This window comes from Heterodontus francisci, chromosome 3, assembly GCF_036365525.1.
Source record: "Heterodontus francisci isolate sHetFra1 chromosome 3, sHetFra1.hap1, whole genome shotgun sequence".
NCBI classification, from domain to species: Eukaryota; Metazoa; Chordata; class Chondrichthyes; order Heterodontiformes; family Heterodontidae; genus Heterodontus; species Heterodontus francisci.
Window position 1 is genome coordinate 84616488 of NC_090373.1, and position 27010 is coordinate 84643497.

The 27010-nt window shown below is 42.7% G+C and overlaps 1 protein-coding gene across 1 annotated transcript in view; it reads right to left on the reverse strand.

Moving 5' to 3' along the window:
• Nucleotides 1-27010, reverse strand: part of hadhab (hydroxyacyl-CoA dehydrogenase trifunctional multienzyme complex subunit alpha b) — a 90732-nt gene that overhangs the window by 39818 nt on the left and 23904 nt on the right. Inside the window, exons 4-7 of the mRNA XM_068024070.1 lie at nt 22395-22528; nt 10898-11036; nt 3157-3276; nt 1217-1319 (exon numbers count right to left, since the gene is read on the reverse strand). Of these exons, the coding sequence (XP_067880171.1) occupies nt 1217-1319; nt 3157-3276; nt 10898-11036; nt 22395-22528 (496 nt within the window). The remainder of the gene's footprint in view (nt 1-1216; nt 1320-3156; nt 3277-10897; nt 11037-22394; nt 22529-27010) is intronic.

Genomic DNA, 27010 nt, shown 5'->3' on the forward strand with positions numbered 1-27010 from the left:
TAGAATGCAGACATTCTTTCTGCCAAAAGATTTTAATTTTTTTTATTCATTCATGGGATGTGGGCGTCACTGGCCAGGCCAGCATTTATTGCCCATCCCTAATTTCCCTCGAGAAGGTGGTGGTGAGCTGTCGTCTTGAACTGCTGCAGTCCATGTGGGGTAGGTACACCCACAGTGCTGTTAGGAAGGGAGTTCCAAGATTTTGACCCAGCAACAGTGAAGGAATGGCGATATAGTTCCAAGTCAGGATGGTGTGTGACTTGGAGGGGAACTTGCAGGTGGTGCTGTTCCCATGCATTTGCTGCCCTTGTCCTCCTAGTTGGAGGAGGTCGCGGGTTTGGAAGGTGCTGTCCAAGGAGCCTTGGTGCATTGCTGCAGTACATCTTGTAGATGGTACACACTGCTGCCACTGTGTATCAGTGGTGGAGGGAGTGAATGTTTGTAGATGGGGTGCTAATCAAGCGGGCTGCTTTATCTTGGATGGTGTCGTGCTTCTTGAGTGTTGTTGGAGCTACACCCACCCAGGCAAGTGGAGACTATTCCATCACACTCCTGACTTGTGCCTTGTAGATGGTGGACAGGCTTTGGGGAGTCAGGAGGTGAGTTACTTGCCGCAGGATTCCTAGCCTATGGCCTGCTCTTGTAGCCACAGTATTTATATGGCTACTCCAGTTCAGTTTCTGGTCAATGGTAGCCCCTAGGATGTTGATAGCCCCTAGGCTATAATGTACCTTCAACTTTGGCTGAAGATCTGTCCAGCTTCATGGGGCTAGATGATATCCAGAAAAACTAACTTCATAAACTGCTCACAAGGACAACGTTTTGGGGACAATGATATTTGTTTTCAAAAACTCTTTCAAGCTCCATTGTTAACAATTTTAAGCCAGTTTGGTTTTCTCATTCACAAGGTGACCACATTTGATTTAAAAAAGAAAGTTAGTTCTAGATACAGAGCGCTTCAAGGATCTTTTCAAACACCATCATGTACTATATCACTATGAATAACGCAGTGTCAAATGACTGTTGTACAAAATTTAGGAGAAAAGAATCAGTGTTTGCAGTGATAATATATACAAACTATGTAAATGTTTTGTTTTCTTTTGTATATAGCAAAACCTGGTTCAGAGCAAGCAAAATAATCAATCAGCAAGTCAACATATTTGCTCTTGCTAAATAGGAATAACTATTGCTAGGATATTTTTGAATAGAAGCTTACCAAGGGGAGAAACTAGTTGGTCAACCAAACCCATCTTCTTGGCTTTATCCGCGCGAATGTTTTTTCCAGTTAACATGATATCAAGCGCATTAGGAAGACCAATCTGATAATAAAGAATTAATCCATTGTGTTACACCAAGTGTATAGCACAGAAACAGGTCATTCAGCCCAAATGGTCTATGTCAGTGTTTATATTCCACATGAGCCTTCTCCCACCCTACTTCATCTAACCCTAACAGCATATCCTTTTATTCCTTTCTCCCTCGTGCTTTTCTAGCTTCTCCTTAAATGCTATTCATCTCAACTATTCCTTGTGGTAGCAAGCTCCACTCTTTGGGTGAAAAAGTTTCTCCTGAATTACCCATTGGATTTATTAGAGACTGTTTTATATTGACTTCAGTTTTAACCCGACACAAGTGGAAACATTTTCTCTACCCTATCAAACCCTTTCACTATCTTAAAGATCTCCCTCAGATCACCCATAACCTCTTTGCTGCAGAAAAGAGCTCCAGCCTGTTCAGCCTTTCCTGATAAGTTTATCCTCTCAATTCTGGTATCATCCTTGTAAATCTTTTTTTTAACTTTTTCCAACATCTCCATATCCTTTTCATATTATGGAGGATAATAGAGAACTGTGCACAGCACTCAAAATGTGGGTCTAAACAAGGTTTGAAACAAGTTTTATATAACTTTTTGGTTTTTCAATTCTATCCCTCTAGAAATGAGCCCCGAGCTTGGTTTGCCTTTTTAAAAAAAAATTGTCTTATTAATCTGCGTTGGTATTTTAAGTGATTTGTGTGTCTGTATCCCTAGATCCCTCTGCTCTTCTACTCCATTCACTATTATACAAGCTGCATGTGACCTCCTTATTCTTGCTACCAAAATGCCCCATCTCATACTTACCTGTATTGAAATTTGTTTGCTAATTAGACACCCATTCAGCAAACTTAAAATCTTCCTGCATTTTGTCACATTCTTCCTTTGTAGTAACCACACTCCCAATTTGGCGCGTCCTCAAATTTTGACATTTTACTTCTGAATCCCAAGTCCAAATGACTAATGTAAATTGTGAACAGTGGTTCCAGCACCATTCCCTGTGGAAAATCACTTACCACATTTTGAAGCCTATGTTCGACAGTCATCTTGCTATCCCTTCAATTACCCTGCTTCCCAACCCCACATGCTCTGACCTTAGTCGTAAGTTTACTACACATTATTGAAGACCTTTCAAATATCCAAATATATTACATTTACTACATTACCCTTATTTATCCTTTGTTACTTCTTCAAAGAAGTCAATAAATTTGGTTCAGCATGAGCTTTCCTATTGAAATCTGTGCTGTCTGCACTTTATATTTTCATTTTCTAGATTTTCTTTCTATTACATCATTGAGTAAAGATTCCATTATCTTTCCCACCATTGACAAGCTACAGTGGTCTACAGTTCCCTGGACATGTTTTATCTCCCTTTTTAAATACAGGAGTAACATTAGCTCTGTGCCTGTCCTCTGACACTATTCCCTATACACTATATAAATTATATACACACACATATATACGTGCCTCAGCTATCTCTTTCCTAACTTTTGACATGTTTTAAAAGGATTTATGATTAGACATCTCGAAAAATCAGCTTTTTTTTTTTGGAAAACTGAAAAGTTTTACTAAAATTATATTTCTCCTGGTTAACAACACATTTTCATAGGCATCTCCACAATGGCATCTAATAGGTATGAGAAGAATCATACAGTACACTCCAGCGCACCAACAGACATTTGGCCTATTAAGTCTGCACCAGTATTTTTCTCAAAGTTATGTTAGCTGTACTCAGGTGTTCTTGCATGAATTTTGACATAAGTTTGACAATTAAAAATGGTACTTCTCAATGCAGTCATTTCAGTTTGCACTACAATTGAATTTGCATTTTAAAAATTAATTACCATCTTTGGCAGCCTCTGTGTGCCACCAGCTCCTGGCAGTAAACCAAGCATGACCTCTGGAGTGCCGAGTACTGTCTTTCTGTCCTTTGTTGCTATCCTGTAATGGCAGGCAATAGCCACCTACAAACACACCAATAATTTAGCTTCTGTGGGAGTACAAAAATAAGTACACTTTTTTAATTAAATTACACAATGGAACTTTATCCCACAGTGAATGCTGTGCACCAATTCAATTATATCGCTGAAAGAAATCATAATTCTGATCTAATAGAGAATCTAAGCAATCACCTTCAACAGTTTAGCTTATAGAGGCATGGGATGAAAATCCAAGACCAATTTGTCTCTTTCCCCACCTCCAAAACGAATGGTGACATCAAGCTTACCCATGTAAAATACAGATGAGATAAAAGCTTCTTGTATTCAGCCATAAATTATTTGTTTTATCCATGAAAGCAATTATTCCACCAGTGCAAAAGTCTGATATTCATATTTCTAAAACACTTGCTATTCATGTGGCTAATGGAGACTGACAATTTTGAATAGATACCATATTATGAACTCTAAGGGGAAGAGATAATTGCACAAACTATGGTTGTATTCCCTGCAATTTAGAAAGTTAAGGGGTGATTTGATGGAAGTTTTATAGAGATTAAGGGGAACAGATAGGATAGATAAACTATTTTTGCTGGTTGGGGAGTCTGGGATTGGGGATATAGTCTAAACATTAGAGCCAGATCTTTCAGGAGTAAAGTTAGGAAACACTTCTACCATTCTTTTTTGTAGAAGTTTGGAACTCTCTTCCACAAATGGCAAATGGTGCTCGATAAGTTGTCACAGAATAATAGAATGTTTACAACACAGAAGGCCATTCGCCCCATCGAGTCTGCGCAATTCAGAAACTCCCACTTCCCCACCCATTCCCTGTAACCCTGAAAATTTCTTATCTTCTGGTGCTTATCCAATTGAACCTGCCTTCACCACTCTCTCAGGCAGTGCATTAAGATCCTAACTACTGGCTGCATAAAAAAATGTTTCCTTATGTTGCTGTTGGTTCTTCTGCCATTCGCCTTAAATCTGACTTCTCTGGTTTTCAACCTCTCCGTCATAGGGAACAGTTTCTCTCTATCTATTCTGTCTAGACCCCTCATGATTTTGAACACCGCTATCAAATCTCCTCTCAGTCTTCTCTTCTCTAAGGAGATCAACTCCAGCTTCTCCAGTCTATCCACGCAAATTAAGTCTCTCATCCCTGGAACCACTTTCATTAGTCTTTTCTGCACCCTCTCTAAAGCCTTCACATCCTTCCTAAAGTGCAGTGCCCAGAACTGGACAATACTCCAGTTAAGACTGAACCAGTGCTTTGTAAAGATTCATAACTTCCTTGCTACTCTATGCCTCGATTTATAAATCCCAGGACTTCATATGCCTTTTTAACCATTTTCTCAGCCTGCCCTGCCACCTTCATTGATTTGTGCACATACACCTCCAGGTCTCTCTTCCAGCACCCACTTTAGAATTGTGCCCTTTATTCTATGTTGCCTCTCCTTGTTCTTCCTCCCAAAATACATCATTACATATTTCTCTGCGTTAAATTTCAGCGGACATCAGTCTTCCCATTCCACCAGCCTATCTATGCCCTCTTGAAGTCTAATCACTATCCTTCTTACAGCTCACTATACTTCCAAGTTTTGTGTCATCTGCAAATTTGAAATTGTGCCTTGTACACGCAAGTCTATGTCATTAATATATATCAAGAAAAGCAGTGGTCCTAGTACTGACCCCTGGGGACACCACTGTATACCTTCCTCCAGTCTGACAAACAACCTTTTACTACTACTCTCTGTTTTCTGTAACTCAGCCAACTTCACATCCATGCTGCCACTTTTATTCCATTTGCTGCCAGACCAGTTATGTGGCACTTTATCAAATGCCTTTTGGAAGTCCGTAAACACATCAACCATATTACTCTCTGTAACCTCGTCAAAAACTAAAATCAATGAATTTTAAATCTGAGATTGATAGATTTTTGCTAACCAAAGGTATTAAGGGATATGGGCAAAGGCAGTTATGTGGAGTTGGGTCACAGATCAGCCAAGATCTCATTGAATGGTGGAACAGACTCAAGGGGCTAAATGGCACAGTGGTTAGCACCGCAGCCTCACAGCTCCAGCGACCCAGGTTTAGTTCTGGGTACTGCCTGTGCAGAGTTTGCAAGTTCTCCCTGTGTCTGCGTGGGTTTCCGCTGGGTGCTCCGGTTTCCTCCCACAGCCAAAGACTTGCAGGTTGATCGGTAAATTGGCCATTGTGAATTGCCCCTAGTGCAGGTAAGTGGTAGGAGAATGGTGGGGATGTGGTAGAGAATATGGGATTAATGTAGGATTAGTATAAATGGGTGGTTGTTGGTCGGCACAGACTCGGTGGGCCGAAGGGCCTGTTTCAGTGCTGTATCTCTAAATAAAAACTAAATAAATAAAATGGCCTATAGCTGTTCCTATTTTCACTTCGTATTGTGGACTTCAAGCCCCAATTTCATTTCACTTTATGCTCGTTAGACAGGCTTACATAATTTCAGTCTGGGTTTGTTTCAAATTAAGTACCAAAGCTGAAAAGCTTTAACCCACCAACATTTCAGATTTAGCACTTTTTATGCTATTGCAAATAACATAGTAAATATCGCCAGATTCTATTCTTAAAAAATCAGTAGAATACAGAACAGTAAGTATAGTGAAAGCAAGGAAGTACCAATCCATTTGGTATTTTAGACAACATAAAGATGGCACATAAACCATAATTCACATCAAGCATAATTAAATTTATCGTATTCTCTTTCTGATGGGAAAATTACAAGAAACTGAGTGCAAACTGCCTCTACATAAGAATATTTTTTAATGCACAGAATATAACTTTAATTAAAAACTGTATTTCTTCAGTACCTAAACTGGAAACAAAGCAACATTGCTCAAAATAGAGTTATACAGTAAGACATTCAATTATTCAAGTTCTGATAGAGTGCTTCAATACATGAGTTATTGAGTTAACAAATTACCAAGCAAAAATAAATGATTTACAAATTCAAACATGATTCCATATCAGCAATGAGTGACCTAGGTAAAGACTCAAAACTGCAGGTAAATTATGCCACTGGACTGGTGTTTATGAATAGGAAAATAGACAGGAAAGCAGAATTTGGTACCTTTAACACTGATAAAAATCCCATGTCTTAAAAATGAAATTTGACTTGTAAATTTGCGGGTTAGAAACAGAAAATATAGGAAGCAATTATGGACATTTTTCATGTTGTAAAGAAATTACAATTTATGAAACCATCAATGAGGTGCCTAATTGAGTAAAAAGGCATTAGTAGAGTGATACAGTACAGATCAAATGAGGTTACTCGCTTGTGTCCAAGGTATATCTGGAGTACTATACAAAGTAAATAGGAACAATACAACTATATTCAAAAAGCTTTGAATCTTTTAGATAAATTGGATAGGATGGTGGAAGTCACAGCTTCACTGTGAATAGCTGAAATAATTCATGTGGGAACAAGAAACCAAAGAGATCTGTGTTGCATGAGACAGTCATACAGTGTAATGAGCAAGTGCAAGGGTGTATCATGGGTACATCTGTGAATCTCTGTTTGACTGCAAGGAAAATAAATCTACAAGGAACTTGGCTGCATAAGCAGAATAGAATATACAATTTTATTGCAGAGATTTGTTAGCCAGTTTCAGTGGTGTAAATGTAGAAAGTCAGTATAAAATACATCAAATGTTCCATGATCTGAACTGAACAGAACATGCAACAATCTAAAAATTCCTTAAAGAGAATTACACATTGTTGCTGCTGAAAGTTTTGGCCAGACCCAATTTGCAAATTACATGTTAATTGATAGGAGGAATATGATTACCGATTTGAGGGAAAGAAGCAACAGAATTCCAGCTAGCAGGAACCCATAAGGAAAGGTTAAGGAAGTTTATCTTGTTCTGTTCAGATGAGACCTCACAACAACTTAGCTGATATTTTCAAGATTATGAAAAGAAGTTGATCCAGACAAATTATTAACAATGTTAAAGGGCTCAAAATATCAGGTGAGACAAACTGAAAATGTAGAAGATAGAAAGAAGGAGAATTCACATAAATTTTTCAAGACCAAGAGACACTCATTGAGATCAAACTGAAGTAGAAACAAAAATAGAAACAGAAAATGCTGAAAATACTCAGCAGGTCAGGCAGCATCAGTGGAGAGAAACAGAGTTAACATTTCAGGTCTGTGACCTTTCATAAGAACAATCAAAAGTTGGAAATTGAATAGGTTATGAGCAAGTGAAAGAGGGGGCAGTGGGGGGGAAAGAAGAACAAAATGGAAGGTCTGTGATTGTGTGGAGAGCAGGACAAACTACATAACAAAAGGTTTCATGGCAGAAAGCCAAAGGGATTGGTAATGGGACAAGTAAAGAAACAAAAGATGTGCCTGGATGAGGTGTGAATGGCAGGATACAAGAAAAAAACTTTAACAAAAATCTTTTTATCTTCCTTTCAAGTGTGAAGGATCGCAAGCTTCAACAACTCATTGGTACCAACACCCCTCTGGGACTCTTCTTCCCTTTCCCTTCCCTCTGACCCCATCTCTTCTCTCACCCTTTCCTATGTATTCACAATACCCTCTGACTTCCCCCTCTCTGACTCTGAACGATCTCTCTTCAGCAAAGGACTCAACTCCATTCCCTTACGTCCCCACCTCAATGAATTTCGGGCTCAGCATGACACTGAGCTCTTCTTCCATCACCTCTACCTCCGCACCCACTTCTTTGGCCAGGAGTCATCCCCCCGCTCAGCAGATCCTTTTACTCGTCTCCAATATTCTCCCTTCACCTAGACCCCTCCATCTGGCCTCTTACCCTCCCTCGGTCTTTTCATTGAGAAATGTTGGCGTGACATCGGCTGCCTACGTTTCTCTGCTTTCCTCACTCACTCTAACCTATCTCCCTCTGAACTTGTAGCACTTCGTTCTCTTAGGTCCAACCCTAACATTATCAAACCTGCTGACAAGGGTGGTGCTGTTGCTGTCAAGTGTACCAACCTCTACCTAACAGAGGCTGAATTCCAACTCTCTGACACTTCCTCCAACCTCCCCCTGAACCATGACCCCACTACTGAACATCAAGTCATTATATCCAGGACTATCACTGATCTCATGTTTTCTGAAGATCTTCCCTCCATGGCAACCAACCTCATAGTTCCCCAACCCCGAACAACCCACTTCTACCTCCTTCCTAAAATCCACAAACAGGACTGCCCTGGTAGACCCACTGTTTCAGCCTGTTCCTGCCCCACTGAAATGATTTCTTCCTTTCTCGACTATTTTTTCGCCCCTTGTCCAGTCTCTTCCCCCTTACATTTGTGACGCTTCCGATGCCCTCCTTCACTTCAACAGTTTCCAGTTTCCTGGCCCTCACAGTCTCCTATTCACCATGGACGTCCAATCCCTCTACACCCCCATTATCCACCAGGAGGGTCTGAGAGTTGGCAACTTCTTCCTAGAATGGAGGCCCAGCCAGTTCCCATCCATCACCACCCTTCTCTGCCTTGCTGAAGCTGTTCTCACATTGAGCAACTTCTCCTTCAATTCGACTCACTTCCTCCAAATAAAAGGTGTTGCTATAGGTACCTGCATGGGTCCTAGCTATGCTTGCTTTTTTGTGAATGCGGAACATCCACTGTTCCAGTCCTACCCAGACCCGCTCCCTCACCTCTTCTTCCAGTATATCGATGACTTGTGTTGGTGGCGCTTCCTGCTCTCGCCCTGAACTGGAAAATTTCATTGACTTTGTTTCCAATTTGCACCCTTCTCTCACCTTCACATGGTCCATCTCTGACTTGTCCCTTCCTTAACTTCTCTCTCTCCATTCTTGGGGATAGGTTATCAACCAATATTCACTATAAGTCTACAGACTCCCACAGCTACCTAGATGATACTTCCTCATATGCTACTTCCTGCAAGGACTCAATTCCATTCTTCCAGTTTCTCAGTCTTTGTTGTATCTGTTCGGACAATGCAGCCTTCCATACTCGCGCTTCTATTATGTCTTCTTTTTTCCCCAACCGAGAATTTTCCCTCCTCCGTGGTTGACAGGGCCCTTGACTATGTCCAATCTATTTCACACACTTCTGCTCTCACCCCTTCCCCTCCCTTCCAGAACCATGATACGGTTCCCCTTGTCCTCACCTTCCACCCCACCAGCCTCCGTATTCAATGGATCATCCTCCGGAATTTCCACCACCTCCAGCATGATGCCATCACCAAACACATCTTCCTCTCTCCTCCCCTTTCAGCATTCCGAAGGGACCATCCCCTCCGTGACCCCCTGGCCCACTCCTCAGTCACCCCCAACACCTCCCCAGTTTCCTAAGGCACTTTCCATGCAAGCGCAAGAGATGCACCAGTCCTGTTACCTCCTCCCTTCTCACCATCCAAAGCCCAAACACTCCTTTCAAGTGAAACAGCAATTTACTTGTACTTTTAATTTAGTATACTGTATTTGCTGCTCACGATGTGGTCTCTCCTCCATTGTGGAGACCAAACGCAGACTGGGTGACCGCTTTGAGGAACACCTCCGTTCAGCCAGCAAGCGTGATCCCGAGCTTCCTCTTGCTTATCATTTCAATTCTCTACCTTGCTCCCACTCTGACCTTTCTGTCCTTGGCCTGCTACGTGTTCCAATGAAGCTTAAGCACAAGCTTGAGGAACAGCACTTCATCTTTCAACTGGGCACTTTACAGCCTTCCGGACTCAAATTTAAGTTCAATCATTTTAGAGCATAACCTCTGTCCCCATTGTTTTCTTTGCTTCATTTTTTCCACTTGTTTCTTTCTTAATCCTTTACTTTCTGTTTGGACAACTACTATCCTGCCATTCATACCTCATCCAGACACATCTTTTGTTTCTTTACTTGTCCCATTACCATTCCTTTTGACTTTGTACCAGGAAGCCTTTTTGTCATTTAATGTCTCCTGCCCTCCACCATATTCACAGACGTTCCCTTTTTAGTTTAGTTCAGTTTAGAGATACAGCACTGAAACAGGCCCTTCGGCCCACCGAGTCTGTGCCGACCATCAACCACCCATTTATACTAATCCTACACTAATTCCATATTCCTACCACATCCCAACCTGTCCCTATATTTCCCTACCACCTACCTATATTAGGGGCAATTGCTAATGGCCAATTTACCTATCAAACTGCAAGTCTTTGGCATGTGGGAGGAAACCTGAGCACCCGGAGGAAACCCACGCAGACACAGGGAGAACTTGCAAACTCCACACAGGCAGTACCCAGAATTGAACCCAGGTCGCTGGAGCTGTGAGGCTGCGGTGCTAACCACTGTGCCGCCCTCCTTCTCCCCCTCTCCCTTTTAATTGCTCAAAACCTATGATATTTCTAACTTCTGACAAATCAGGTCACAGACCTGAAACGTTAACTCTGTTTTTCTCTCCACAGATGCTGCCTGTCCCATCGATGGCAACTTTCTCGCCACTTTTTGTGCACTTAACTCTTCTATCCACATCCGGATCATTTTCTGTTTTGTTTCAGATTTCCAGCATCTGCAGTATTTTGGTTTTGTGAAGTAAAACAAGTTGCTCGGCATTTGAGATACACTGGCTGCCAGCTTCAAGCTCTTGTTGCAAGTTTCTCTGCAATTAGTTAGGCTACACATAAAAGTTGGACCACACCCCATACCTCAAGACCACCTCCAAGGCAGGAACCATTGATAGCAGCTACAACAGGTTTGGTGGATTCTTCAATCTTCTCAAACATTTTCTGCCCCTCCTGAGATAACCGTGTCACTTCTTCAACAGTTTTACATTCCTCTATCATACTGCAAATAAAAATAAAGTTCATACATGACTATTTTTAAAGCTGAAATGGCCCCTTTCCAAAACAATCTTATTTGGTGTTATCAGTATGTGGCAATGCTACAGCTACTGCAGCCCTTGGGCTGATGGTGTCCCCATGATGTTAAGGAATCCAGAACTTTGATTCAGGTGCAATGATGTGCCACTTGGAAGAGAACGGAGGTGATGGCATTCCCATGACTTTGCCATTTATCCTTCTTGAGTCTGGCAGATATTGTCAAAGTAAATTTGGCAAATTGTTGCAGTAAACATTGTAGCCACTTTATTTTGGTAATGGAGGAATAAATAAAAAGTATAGTGGCAGGGATGCTGATCAAGCAGACTACTCTGTGCTGTCTGGTGTTGAATTTGTTCCATCACATTCTTGACTTGATTGTCAATGGTGGAAAGGCATTGAGGGGTCAGGAGGTGAGCCATTCATAAAAGAATGAAGGCTCTGCCCTGCTCTTGCAGCTGTATTGTTGATATGGTTGGTTCAATTAAGCATCTGGGCAAATGGTGACCCCCCTGGATGCTGATAATGGAGAACTCAGTGATAATGCTGTTGTTGAAGGTCGGGGCAAATGGTTGGGCTTTTTATTGTTGGAGATAGTCATAGCCTGGCCTGTATGTGGCATGGATATTATCTGTTTGTCTAGATCTTGCTGTTAACTGGCATAGCCTGCTTGATTATTAGAACAGTTGTGCTTGCTGAACACTAGAATTGCTATCTATTCCTGACTTTATGACAGAAGGAAGATTATTGATGAGTTAGCTGAAAAAGATTTGGCCACCAATATTGCCCTGATGAACTGTGGCAGTGATATCCTGGGGGTGCGATGATAGGCATTTAACAGCCATGATCATCTTCCTGGAGGGCTTTTGCTCTGACTCCAGTATTGCTAGGGCTCCTTGGTGTAATATTCAAATCACGTTGAGGGCAACTTTCTCACCACTTTTTGTCCATTTGATTCTTCTATCCACATCGGATCAAGGCATCTAAATATTAAATGTATTCGCCAAGATGACAGATTTTTAAAAAGAAAACATGTACATTTCCATATACACACATCTCAGGAGAATAGCGAGATTAAATCCAACACAACTGGGTTTAAATCATTTAGTGCAACACTTCTATTCGAATCACAGTAGGACTATGGGGGCCTGAAACCCAGCTTATTGCCCTCTGCCCAAAAAAAAGCCATCCTTATTGTGATGCAGGCCCCCACCTGCCAAGAATGAGGCATATTGAATGGCAAAGCAGGCTCAAAGGGCGAGTGGCCTACTCCTGCTCCTAATTCGTATGTTCGTATATTAATTTTTCAAACTTGCTGGGAAGAGAAGACCTGTTACAAGGGCTGCCAGACCCTTAGCTGAAAAACATTTGCATACTAACAGACAGTGCTTGTGGAGACAAAAGGACCATTCCCTGACACATTCAACTCAATGGATTTTGATCACCAGACACCGAAGGGGTAAGGAAGAGCATTCCAGAGACTGTTAAGGTGATACAATCCACAAAAGCCAGGACTGGTTAAACCAGCTGGTCACATGACTAGCTGACTAGTCTAAGGTTTTTTGAACTTGCCACTGAGTTTTTGAACTCAGAAAGACTGGAGTGAGAAGAGCTCTCCTGTCTGCTTCCATCTCTTTCTCACAAGCCTCTTGTCCCACTGAGAACACATGAACCTCAAGAGAGAAAAGTCTCCTACATTGAACAAGGTTTAAGAAGAATACTGGGCTCCAACGAAAAGCAAGATCTACCTACAATCAAGGACTCTACAGTGAGCTCAAAGAACAGTAACCAAAACCATCTTTAGACATTGCTTCAAACTTTTCCACTTTATTTCTTCTGCTCTTTTCTGTCTCTGTCTGCATGTATGTATCCTGTATGCACGCCACTTAATAAAGTTCAACCTTTTTTCTTTAAGCCTAAGAAAAGCTGTTTGGCTGTTTTTTTTTGCCTTACTATTGGAAAGATGTGAACAAGGATTCACTAAGGGGGAGCTAAAAAAAAAAAAGGTGTGTTTAAAATAAAACCCTGTTAAGGTAAGACCAGGTGAAGGCTGAGAGGGAACCCTAGACCCTTTTTTCATCTGGTCGTAACACTTATAAATTCCAGCTGCATATATTATATGAAACAAAATGGAGTTATGTTTCAAGGATACAACACAACACAAAAAGTCACAGTGAAGCACCGTCAAACTTAAGCATCGATTGCCCTGTACATACTGGCACAAGAGTTCCAAGAATTTTAATATAAAAACTGTTCAACATTAAAGCAGATTTGATAAGTTATACAAAGCATCAAGAATTGATGACACCATTAATGCTAATGCAGAATATTGCATTAGAAGTTTGTCTTTTAAAGCAGATTTGATTCAAAGTGCAAAATCAAAAGTAATTCCTAGCAGCTGCAGGTACAGAATATACATAGTTCGCTACTGGAATGAACACAATCGCTGGGGAAAAAAAACTGTGGTTGATGTGTGATTATTGTGCCTATCCACTTCCGAGGATGATCTTACAGTGATCATCCAAACAAGAATCATGTGCTTCATTTCATTCACACCATTTAGATACAGCAATAGTAACTTATTTATTATACTGAAGTAGTTATAATCAAAAGGATTTGGAATATATGAATATATAAGCAAAACAGATCAAGCAGCTCAAAACTGGGCCACAATCTGTAACCTCATGGATGTCTCACTCTACCATTGCCATCAAGCCAGAGGACCAATCCTGGTTCAATGAGAAGTGTAGGAAAGTATGCCAGGGGCAGCACCACGCATACCTGAAAATGAGGTGCCAACCTTATGAAGCTGCAACACAGGCCTACATGCATGCTAAACAGCAGAAGCTAAATGCTATGGACAGAATGAAGCAATCCACAACCATGGATCACATGAAAGCTCTGGAGTCCTGCCACGTCCAATCATGATGATGGCGGAGTGCAGCACGTGGGTGCAAAAGACAAGGCTGAAGTATTTGCAACCAACTTCAGCCAGAAGCACCAAGATGATGATTCATCTCAGCCTCCTCCTGAGGTCCCCAGAACACAGATGTCAATCTTCAGCCAATTTGATTCACTTCATGTGATATCAAGAAACAGCCTTTTCAGCGTCCCAGCAGACTTGTGCTCCAGAACTACCTGCACCCTACTGATGCCAGTAGTTACGACACAGGCATCTACCTGACAAAGTGGAAAATTGCCCAGCTATGTCCTGTCCACAAAAAGCAGGACAAATCCAATTTGACAAATTACTGCCCCCATCAGTCTACTCTCAGCAAAACACTGGAAGGTACTGTCGACAATGCTATCAACTGGCACTTACTCACCAATAACCTGCTCACTGAAGCTCAGTTTGGTTTCTGCCAGGGCCACTCATGGAACGAAGAGCTGAATTCCAGAGGTAAGGTGAGAGTGACTGCCTCTGTTCTGGGACCTCTGCTCTTTGTGATTTTTATAAATGACTTGGATGAGGAAGTGGAAGGCTGGGTTAGCAAGTTTGCCGATGACACGAAGGTTGCTGGAGTTGTGGATAGTGTGGAAGGCTGTTGTAGGTTGCAACGTGACATTGACAGGATGCAGAGCTGGGCTGAGAAGTGGCAGATGGAGTTCAACCTGGAGAAGTGTGAAGTGATTCATTTTGGAAGGTCGAATTTGAATGCGGAATACAGGCTTAAAGACACAATTCTTGGTAGTGTGGAGGAACAGAGGGATCTTGGGGTCCATGTCCATAGATCGCTCAAAGTTGCCACCCAAGTTGATAGCGTTGTTAAGAAGGCATATAGTGTGTTGGCTTTCATTAACAGGGGGATTGAGTTTAAGAGCCGCGAGGTTATGCTGCAGCTCTATAAGGCCCTGGTTCGACCACACTTGGAATATTGTGTTCAGTTCTGGTCGCCTCATTATAGGAAGGATGTGGAAGCTTTAGAGAGGGTGCAGAGGAGATTTACCAGGATGCTGCCTGGACTGGAGGGCATGTCCTACGAAGAAAGATTGAGGGAGCTGGGGCTTTTCTCATTGGAGCGAAGAAGGATGAGAGGTGACTTGATAGAGGGGTACAAGATGATGAGAGGCATAGATAGAGTGGATAGCCAGAGACGTTTTCCCAGGGTGGAAAGGGCTATCACCAGGGGGCATAATTTTAAGGTGATTGGAAGAAGGTTTCGGGGAGATGTCAGAGGTAGGTTCTTTACACAGAGAGTGGTGGGTGCGTGGAATGCGCTGCCAGCGGTGGTAGTAGAAGCAGATACATTAGGGGCATTTAAGCGACTCTTGGATAGGTACATGGATGATAGTAGAATGAAGGGTAGGTAGTTAGTTTGATCTTAGAATAGGTTAAAGGTTCGGCACAACATCGTGGGCCGAAGGGCCTGTACTGTGCTGTACTGTTCTATGTTCTATGGTAGCATTTGGTTGTGTGTGGCATCATGCAGCTGTAGTTAAAATGTAGTCAATAGGAATCGGGGGAAAACTCTCCAATTGCTGGAGTCATACCTTGCACAAAGGAAGATGGTTGTGGTTGTTGGAGGCCAATCTTCTTAGTCCCAGTACATTGCTGCAGGAGCTCCTCAAGGCAGCTCCCTGGTTCCACTGATGTTCAGCTGCTTCAATTACCTTTTCTCCATCATAAGATAAGAAGTAGAGATGTTCCCTAATGATTGCAGTGTTCAGTTCCATTCGCAATTCCTCAGATACTGAGGCAGGCCGTGCCAGCAAGCAGCAAGACCTGGACAACGTTGAGACTTCAGTGGCAAGTAACATTCGCACCTCAAGTGGCAAGCAATGACCATCTCCTATACAAGAGATTTTAACCACCTCCCGCTGACATTGAACAGCATTTCCATTGCTGAATCCCCTACCATCAACATCCTGGGGTCACCATCACCTAGAAACTTAACCAGACCAGCCATACAATTACTGAGGCTGAAAAAGGTCAGAGGCTGGGAATTCTGTGGTGAGTAACCCACCTCCTGACTCCCCAAAGCCTGTCCACCATCTACAAGGCACATGTCAGGAGTGTGATGGAATATTCCCCAGTTGCCTGGATGAGTGCGACTCCAACAACATTCAAGAAGCTCTACACCATCCAGGACAATGCAGCCCACTTGATCATCACCTTAAATATTTACTCCCTTGTTACAGCCAGGTGAGGAGGGGGGTGTCACAGTCACCCCTCTTGCCCTTCCTCTTATCTGACCGCAACAGTGTTTATTCCTTTTTAAATAGTGGTTGTGCTTACCACCTCAGTGAGTGTTTTACCTTTCACATTTAATGTGATCATGGAAGAACCAATAGAACAAGTTTTCTTGAGTTTAAACAAGAGGTAAGTTTATTATACTTAACAATCTAAACTGGATTTATAACTGGTATATGGAGTTAGGCTGCAGATCAGCCATGATCACATTAAACGGCACAACAGACTCAAGGGGCTAAATGATCTACTCAGTTCCTATGATTCTATGTTCCTAAATCAGTTAGTTAAGATAGAACCTTCATTTTATTTACAGAATGCATTTAACAGTTGCTGTACATAATGCATAGGTGCAAACTTCTGATCTAGAACTGCTCTTTATAGATTTGTTGAATATTGCTGGAATCCATCACACGAAGAAAACAAGCGTCCTAAGGGCGGCACAGTGGCGCAGTGGTTAGCACTGCAGCCTCACAGCTCCAGGGACCCGGGTTCGATTCCAGGTACTGCCTGTGTGGAGTTTGCAAGTTCTCCCTGTGTCTGCATGGGTTTTCACCGGGTGCTCCGGTTTCCTCCCACAAGCCAAAAGACTTGCAGGTTGGTAGGTAAATTGGCCATTATAAATTGTCACTAGTATAGGTAGGTGGTAGGGAAATATAGGGACAGGTGGGGATGTTTGGTAGGAATAGGGGATTAGTGTAGGATTAGTATAAATGGGTGGTTGATGTTCGGCACAGACTCGGTGGGCCGAAGGGCCTGTTTCAGTGCTGTATCTCTAAGAAGAAAAAAAAAAATTCTACACATTCACAAGAGAATCACACACACACATAGACACATATAGCGGAAGGTAGGTTTTTCGGTTGAATTAAAGTCCGGAATAAATAAAAGTTAAATGCGCAGTCTGAGGTTGGATGATTCGATGGTCTTCTGGCTGGAGTTGTATTCTTGAAGTCTTTGCCTGGTAAAAGTACACTTTGTGGCTAGCCCACTTGGCTCAGGGTGTTCTTGGAGGCAGTCTTGTCGGTGTCTCTCTTCCCCTAGTCTCTAGCAATCCGTAGGCTTGGAGCATCCACAGTTGCAGACAGTTTTCAAACTTGATGTTTTCCGGAGAGCGAGATAGAAAGGGGACCTTCTCCTGCAACTGTCTCCCTGATTTATTTTGGTCTCTCTAAAACTACTGGGGAACCAACCACCTTTGCCCCCACCAGATCATTACCCAGGAGCAGGTCAACCCCATCCACAGGTAAACTATGGGCAATCCCTACGGTTACCGGTCCTGAAACTAGGTAGCACTCCAGGTGCACCCGATATGAAATTTATGGGCATATACCACCCACCAACACCATTCACTAAAACTCTAGCATTCACTGCACTCTCTGGGGAAAAGGTCACGTCTTTTCCCAGCAGAAGGGATTGGGTGGCCCCTGTATCCCGAAGTCTGACTATGGGCTTGCTTGACCCACTCGAGGGGGATGGGGTTACGTTTCCTTGGGATGCAAAATCCTGGTAACCTTCAGGGATTTTGTTAAATCTTCCCGCACTCACAGTGGTATGCTTACTGGGTCTTACTGCCGTAGTTAAAGCTTGCTCTATTGTGCTTTCAATCATGGCCCCTTCTCCTGCCCTGGTCTGGTGTGCCCTGATTAATCCTCCAGGTGCTCCCGTAATTTCCAGCAGTCAGCTCGAAGGTGACCTGCCTTGTTACAGTGGAAACACACAGGTCTTCGGGTGTCACTCCTGCTCTCAGTACCGTCTTTTTTGGCTTGAGGAGGGCCCTGTGTGTCCAGCTTTCCGTTCTCACCCAGGGCTGTTTGGGTTCCTATCACTCTCCCACTTTTTAACCTTTTCGGGATTGTGCGGGTGACTAGGGAATGGTTTCCCTTGGTGTAAGGGCTTGTGTATAACGGTAAATTCATCAGTCAGAATTGCAGCTGGCCTGGCTCTTTGACCCTTTTGATCCTCTACGTCAGTTTTAATAGAAAGGGGAAGTGAGTTTTTAAACTCCGAGAAAGATCACCTCTCATGTGGGTTGTACCTTAATTGTCCTTATCCACTGGTCAAAAGCAAGCTGCTTAACTCTTTCAAACTCGAGTTAAGTTTGGTGGGGCTTCTTACGGAGGGTTCGGAATTTCTGGCGGTACGCTTCTGGTACTAGCTCATATGCCCCCCAGGACAGCATTTTTATTCATCTCATAATCTGATGTACTTTCATCTGGCAACATTGAATAAACCTCATGGGCTTTTCCTGTTAGCTTGCTTTGTAACAACGGCATCCAACTCTCGGCCAGCCATTTCAGCTGTTTTGCAAGCTTTTCAAAAGTGACGAAAATTGCTTCCACGCCCCTTCAATGAACTTTGGAATCAAATGGGTGAACTTTAAGAGCGCAGCACGTGGTCCTGAGCTAGGGGTAGTTTCCTCACTAGCCGTGTCTTCACTGGGTATATTGGGTTAATTCAAACCACCTTAATACTCTTTCCTCCTCCTTCTGGAAAGATCTCTCTTTTTCCCTTTGACACGCTCACTGCTCTTTCTCTCTCTGGAACTCTAATTCTAGTGCCCTCTGTTCCAATCGTATTTTTGCTAACATTACCCTGTCTGTTTCTGACTCTAACCCTGTCTTTGAATCTTCAGGTTCAAGTGAAAAATGGTTGGCCCCAAGTCTTAGGATTTCAGATTTGTTAGCTTTTGAAAAGGAAGTAATTCCTAACTGCCCAGCTACATTCCTCAAGACTCCAAAGAGTCCTATCCAAGTTACTTCACCCTGGCTTAGGAAAGTACTGGCCTCAAATGTGGACATGTTAGTATTCTAGCAGTGAAAACGACAAGAAAACCTGTATTGAAGTTTTTACATTTTTTTTTTTTTACTAGGGATCAATTTTGTTTCCCACTTCCAATTTCTTATTTGCTGTTGGGTTACTATCACGGTCAGGTGAGGAGGGGTCACAGTCGCCCCTCTTGCCCTTCCTCTTATTTGACTGCAACAGGGTTTATTCCTTTTTAAACAGTGGTTGTGCTTACCACCTCATTGAGTGTTTTACCTTTAATGTGATGGTGGAAGAACCAGACAGCTTTTCTTGAGTTTAAACAAGAAAGAGGCAAGTTTATTATACTTAACAATCTAAACTGGATTTAAAAATAATAAAAAATACACTACATATTCAAACGAGAATCTCAGACACACACACACACACAAATAGATTACAGAGTGGAAAGTAGGTTTTTCGGTTTGATTAAAGTCCAGAATAAATAAAAGTTAAATACACAGACTGAGATTGGATGATTCAGCGGTCTTCTGGCTGGAGTTGTATTCTTGAAGTCTTTGCTTGGTCAAAGTGCACTTTGTGGCTAGCCCACTTGGCTCAGGATATTCCTGGAGGCAGTCTTGTCAGTGGCTCTCTCCCCCGGGTCTCTGTAGGCTTGGAGGGTCCACAGTCACAGACGGTTTTCAAAACTTGATGTTTTCTTTGGGGGGGAAAGAGAGAGACAAAGGGAGGCAGACAATCTTCTCTGCCACTGCAGTCCCAGTTACTGCTTGTCTTTTGCATGTAACAAAACTCCCAGTTTTACACAGCCTGGGGTGACGGTCACACGGTTCTCTCAATCCCTTTTGCTTTTAATGAGGTCTAAACTCTAAAATCCATAACCTCTCTCAGGTGGTATTGTCAGTGTTTACCCACTGGAGGGGTGTCTTCATTCACGAATGCCTCAAGACGGCTTTGAACGTCCCGCTAACTAGGGTGATCTGGATAATCTACTCAGTTAGCCAAAGCATTGTCCTGGCTGGGCTTCTTGTTAGACTTGTGTCTCCAATTCGATCTCCTGGTATTTCAGATGCAAATTGCAGTGGCCATCTTGGCTGTCAGTTTTTTTAATATAAGTTAACTGCAGGATTTTTTCCGTTAAAATTTTATTATAAGTTTCCAACCGATTAATTAATATTTCTCATTTGCCATATCGTGTTGTCTTGACATCCTCTACCACAGGTGCTCAGTGGCAGCAGTGTGTACCACCTATTAGATACACTGCCGCAACTTGCCAAGGCTCCTTCGACAGCAGCTTCAAAACCTGGTGACCTCTACCACCTTGAAGATCTAGGGCAGCAAGTGCACGGGAACACCACCACCTGCAAGTTCCTCCCCAAGTCACACACCATCCTGACTTGGAAATATGTCACCGTTCCTTCATAGTCGCTTGGTCAAAATCCTGGAACCCCTTCTGAACACCATAAGGACTGCAGTAGTTCCTTCTCAAGAGCAATTAGAGATGGACAATAACTGCTGGCCTTGCCAATGATGCCCGCATCCCATGAATAAATCAAAAAAAGTATACATCTTTTATAGCTATCTGTAGACCACTCCGACATATTGCTTTGTGACATGCAGTAGTGACTTCTGCTTTCAAATGAAGGTACACAACAACATGAGGTCCAGAATGGGTCACATGCGGATGGATGGTACTGCTACAATGAAACAGTTGAAGATTTTACTGGGGTCATAGGTTTAGCACCTGGGGGTCTCCCTCCAATTTCAAAAATTACAATGAGTTTAAAGCACCTACATATTCAAAAGAGACCTAAGCTAACAATGGCTGAAACAAATCAGTCTTCTCAATAACTGCAATGATAGAGGTAAACAAGGAATTAAGAGACATAACGTAACTGAAGAACACAGTAATGTTGTACTCTATTTTGACCATTGTGTCTAGTATTAGTCACTGTACAATAAGAATGCTATTACCCTTGAGGAAGGGCAGCATCGTTAACCTTGTGATAAGCTGGCCTATCTGGGTAACTATGGTAATACCAGACATAAAGGATAGGAGTCATCAACAATAGCCTGCATTTATACAGCATCTTTTACATAGAAAAACACCTCAAGGCCACGTACAGATGCATAAGGAAAAGGCATTAAATAAGTTGGGTTGGTTCTCATTGGAAAAAGAGGACAAGATAATCTAATAGATGTTTACAAAATTACAATATTCTTAATCTGATCAAATAAGAAACTATGCAGTCACTTACAACTCGCGAACAATGGCTTAATCCAGATTCATGTTGCACCCCCCCCCCCCCCACCACCCCGATTAGCAGAACAAATCTTCTGCTACTTCCTGGATTTTTCTCCAAAATCTAATTCTGAAGATTGTGCATCAAGCAAAGCTTTCTTTCCCTTGAAGGCTGCGTCACTGGTTAAGCATGCCAAGAAGGTTCAAACAAGTTTCACACACTGTTTGATGTCATGACTGGTGGAAAAGCCGGTGGGGCACAGTGCATTAGGTCAGTAGGTTAAAGAGAGCAAAGCACAATCAATGGGGGGGAAAAAACTGAAAATTTGTATGCAGTGTGACTTAAAATGTGTGGAAAATCATAGAATCATACAGCACAAGAGCTGGCCATTCACCCATTGCACCTAGATTACTCCTTTGAAAGAGCTATCCACTTTGTCCCACACCCCTGCTCTCCCACAGCCTTGCAAGTATTTTCTTTTTAAGTATATATCGAATTCCTTTTGAAGTTTATATTGAATCTGCCTCCATCATCATTTCAGGCAGTGCATTCCAGATCATCATAGCATGCTGTGTAATTAAATTGCTCACCCGCGCCCCCCCACCCCCCAACACGGTTCGTTTGCTAATTATTTAAAATCTGTGTCCTCTAGTTATTGACCTTCCTGCTAATGGAAACAAATTCTCCCCATCAAAACCTTTCATAATTATGAAAAAACAGTTGTATTAAATCTCCCCATAACCTTCTATGCTCGAAAGAGTACAACCCCAGCTTCTCCACGTAACTGAAGTCCCCCATCACCAGTACTGATTCAGCAAAGTTCCTCTGCACCTTCTCCAAGAACTTGACATCCTTGCATAGACACACTATTCCAGCTGAGGCCTAACCAGTGACTATAAAGATTTAGCAAAACAATTTTGCCGCTACTCGTAAAGACCAGGATCCATGTGCTTTTTTTCAAAGAAACAACCTTATTGTATTGCCCTGCGACGTTCGAAGATTTGTGAATGTGAACCCCTCTCTGCTCCAGCACCCCTTTGAAATGAGAGAATCACATGCAAATAGCTCTTTTCCTCAAGTGCGTTTTATACAGAGGCTGATGTCTGGAACTAGATTTAAAAATGCAACCTACTTGATGTCAGCACCAGCAATGAAGCAGCCTGGTTTTGATGAGATAAGGACAGCACTTCGAACAGCATCATTTGCCCAAACTTCATTCATCACCTCAATAAACTCTGATTGTAGCTTTTTAGATAGGGTGTTAACCTATACAGGATCAAAAGGTAACCAAGTTACATTATTTTTCTGAAAATCTCAATCCTTAGTTTCCAATATGCACTTCATCAGTCCTCGTTCAAAGGCAGTGAAGGAATCAAGAAATATCTCCATAAACATTAAATCTTGCATTCATCTTAAAGTAGGGACATTTACCACAGGTGGACATCAGTTGTTCCTTTGCCAATAAGACATTTCAAAGAGTCGAGATGTATGTAGTTGGCAGATTTATCCCTCGAGCTGCGATATAGGAGTCACATAATGTGGAAACACAGCAACTTTTTACAAGATTTTTACCAGCATTTTGAACATAATCTTAGAATGTGAAAGTTCTTCTTTCAAAATGTACATCTCTTTCTGATAAGTTAACAACTTGCATTTATACAACATCTTTAATGCAGAAAAACGTCCCAAGATAGTTCACAGGAGTGTAATCAGACACAAATTAACACCATACCAAAGGAGACATTCGAAGGGATAACCAAAAGCTTGGTTAAGAGATGCATTTGAAGCACGATCTTAAAGGAGATGGCAGTGGAGAGCCATATGGGGCAATTCCAGAGTTTGGGGCTGAAACATGGTGACGAATATTGGGATGCTGGGTCAAAGTGGGGGCGACGGGTGGGGGGGGGGGGGGGAGGCGGCAGCAGACGGAGCGGGGGAGGGTGGCAGACGGAGCGAGGGAGGGAGAGGGGGCGCAGGAGATGGAGTGGGACACCGAGCAGGGCGGGGGGAGAAGTGAAAGGGAGGATGGAAAGACTTGCATGTATATAGCACATTTCATGTCAACCAGACCTCTCAATTCACTTTACTGACAATTAAATACTATTTGAAGTGTAGTCACGGTTGTAATGCAGAAAACATGGCAGCCAGAATGCCCACAGCAGAATTCCACGAACACCAACGTGATAATGACCAGATAAGCTGTTTTTTTTGATGACGACAGAAGGATAAATATTGGTCAGGACACCGGGAATATCTCCCATGGTCTTCAATATAGTGCCATGGGATCTTTTACATCCACCCGAGCAAGCAAATGGGTTTAGGTTTAACACCTCATCTGAAAGACAGCACCTCCAACAGCACAGTACTCCCTCAGTGCTGCACTGGAGTGTCAACCTTGATTTTTGTGTTCAAGCCCTGGAGTTGCACTTGAGCCCAGAACCTTGTGACTCAGAGGTGAGATTGCTACCATCTGAGTCACAGCTAACACAAAAGGCCCAATAATGCCTGAAGTCGTCACACCAGATCTGTCATGAATGGTTCAACAGATAATCATGGGTTATTTCACAGAATTAGAGCACAGGAGGCCATTCAACCCATCATGCCTACGCTGGCTTAATGGGAGAGCTATCCAATTAGTCCCACTCCCCTGCTCTTACCCTATAGCCCTGCAATTCCTGTCCCCTTTCCAAGTATTTATCCAATTCCCTTGTGAAAGTTACTATTGAATCTGCTTCGACCACCCTTTGAGGCAATGCATTTCAGATCGTCATAACTCACTGCATAATTTTTTTTTCTTCATGCTGCCTCTGATTATTTTTCCAAATAATTTATATCTGTGTCCTCTGGTTACTGACAATTCTGCCACTGGAAACAACTTCTCCTTATTTAATCTTTGTGATCTGAACACCTTTATCAAATCTCCCCTTAACCTTCTCTGCTCTAAGACAAACAACCTCAATTTCTCCATGCAACAGAGGACCCTTGCCCCTGGTACTATTCTAGTATATCTCCTCTGCACCCTCTCTAAGGCCTGACATCCTTCCTAAAGTATGCTGCCCAGAATTGGACACAATACTCCAGCAGGGGCCTAGTCAATGTTTTATAAAGGTTTAGCATAACTTTCTTGCTTTTGCATACGAACATACGAATTAAGAGTAGGCGATTCAGCCTCTCAAGCCTGCTCCGCCATTTTTTAAGATCAGGCTGATCTGATTGTGGCCTCAACTCAACTTTCCAGTCTACCCTGTATACCCTTTAACTTCCTTGTCAACCAAGAATCAATCTAACTTAGCCTTAAAAATATTCAATGACCCTGCCTCCACTGCTGTCTGGGGAAGAGAATTCCACAGCCTAATGACCCTCAGAGAAAAAATGTCTTATCTGCATATTAAATGGGTGACCCCTTATGTTTAAACTGTGTCCCCAGTTCTAGTCTCTCTCATAAGGGGAAACATCCTCTCAGCATCCATCCTGTCAAGTCCCCTCTAGATCTTATATGCTTCAATAAGAACACCTCTCATTCATAGAACATAGAACAGTACAGCACAGTACAGGCCCTTCGGCCCACGATGTTGTGCCGAACCTTTAACCTACTCTAAGATCAAACTAACTACCTACCCTTCATTCTACTATCATTCATGTACCTATCCAAGAGTCGCTTAAATGCCCCTAATGTATCTGCTTCTACTACCACCGCTGGCAGCGCATTCCACGCACCCACCACTCTCTGTGTAAAGAACCTACCTCTGACATCTCCCCGAAACCTTCCTCCAATCACCTTAAAATTATGCCCCCTGGTGATAGCCCTTTCCACCCTGGGAAAAAGTCTCTGGCTATCCACTCTATCTATGCCTCTCATCATCTTGTACCCCTCTATCAAGTCACCTCTCATCCTTCTTCGCTCCAATGAGAAAAGCCTCAGCTCCCTCAATCTTTCTTCGTAGGACATGCCCTCCAGTCCAGGCAGCATCCTGGTAAATCTCCTCTGCACCCTCTCTAAAGCTTCCACATCCTTCCTATAATGAGGCGACCAGAACTGAACACAATATTCCAAGTGTGGTCGAACCAGGGCCTTATAGAGCTGCAGCATAACCTCGCGGCTCTTAAACTCAATCCCCCTGTTAATGAAAGCCAACACACTATATGCCTTCTTAACAACGCTATCAACTTGGGTGGCAACTTTGAGCGATCTATGGACATGGACCCCAAGATCCCTCTGTTCCTCCACACTACCAAGAATTGTGTCTTTAAGCCTGTATTCCGCATTCAAATTCGACCTTCCAAAATGAATCACTTCACACCTCTCCAGGTTGAACTCCATCTGCCACTTCTCAGCCCAGCTCTGCATCCTGTCAATGTCCCGTTGCAACCTACAACAGCCTTCCACACTATCCACAACTCCAGCAACCTTCGTGTCATTGGCAAACTTGCTAACCCAGCCTTCCACTTCCTCATCCAAGTCATTTATAAAAATCACAGAGCAGAGGTCCCAGAACAGATCCTTGTGGAACACCACTGGTCACCGAGCTCCATACTGAATACTTTCCATCTACTACCACCCTCTGACTTCTATGGGCCAGCCAATTTTGTATCCAGACAGCCAACTTTCCCTGAATCCCATGCCTCCTTACTTTCTGAATGAGCCTACCATGGGGAACCTTATCAAACGCCTTGCTAAAATCCATATACACCACATCCACTGCTCTTCCTTCATCAATGTGTTTTGTCACATCTTCAAAGAATTCAATAAGGCTTGTGAGGCATGACCTGCCCCTTACAAAGGATACAGGCCCAACCTCACAAAATCTCAGAATTGTTACAGCGCAAAAAGAGGCCATTCGGCCTATTATGTCTGCACCAGCTCTCCGAATGAGCAATTCACTTAGTGCCATTCTCCCACCTTCTCCCTGTAACCCTGCACATTCTTCCTTTTCAGATTAGTCCAATTCCCTTTTGAATGCTTCAATTGAACCTGCCTCCACCACACTCTCAGGCAGTGCATTCCAGACCTTCATCACTCGCTGCGTGAAAAAGTTTTTCCTCATGGCGCTTTTGCTTCTTTTACCAATTACTTTACATCTATCCAACCTTTTCTCACAAGATAACCCCTTCATCCCAGGAATAAGTCAAATGAACCTTCTCTGAACTGCTTCCAATGCAATTATATCTTTTCTTAAGTAAGGAGACCAAAACTGTACACAGTACTCCTTACTTTTACATTCCATTCCCCTTGCAATAAATGACAACATTCCATTTGCGTTCCCAATCACCTGCTGTACCTGCATACTAACATTCATGTACCAGAACACCTAGATCCCTCTGTACCGCAAAGTTCAGCAATCTCCCTATTTAAATAATATATTGCTTTTCTACTCTTCCTGCCAAAGTGGATAAGTTCACATTTTCCCATATTATACTCCATCTGCCAAATTTTTGCCCACTCACTTAACCTATCTAAATCCCTTTTCTGACTCCTAATATCCTCTTCACAACATACTCTCCTACCTAACTTTGTGACATCAGCAAACTTAGCAACCATACATTGGTCCCCTCATCCAAGTCATTTATGTAGATTGTAAATAGTTGAGGCCCCAACACTGATCCCTGTAGCACTCTACTAGTTACAGCTTGCCAACCTGAAAATGACCCATTTATCCCTACTCTCTGCTTTCTGTTACCTAACCAATCCTCTATCCGTGCTAATATGTTGCCCTCTATACCATGAGCTTTTATTTTGTGTAGTAACCT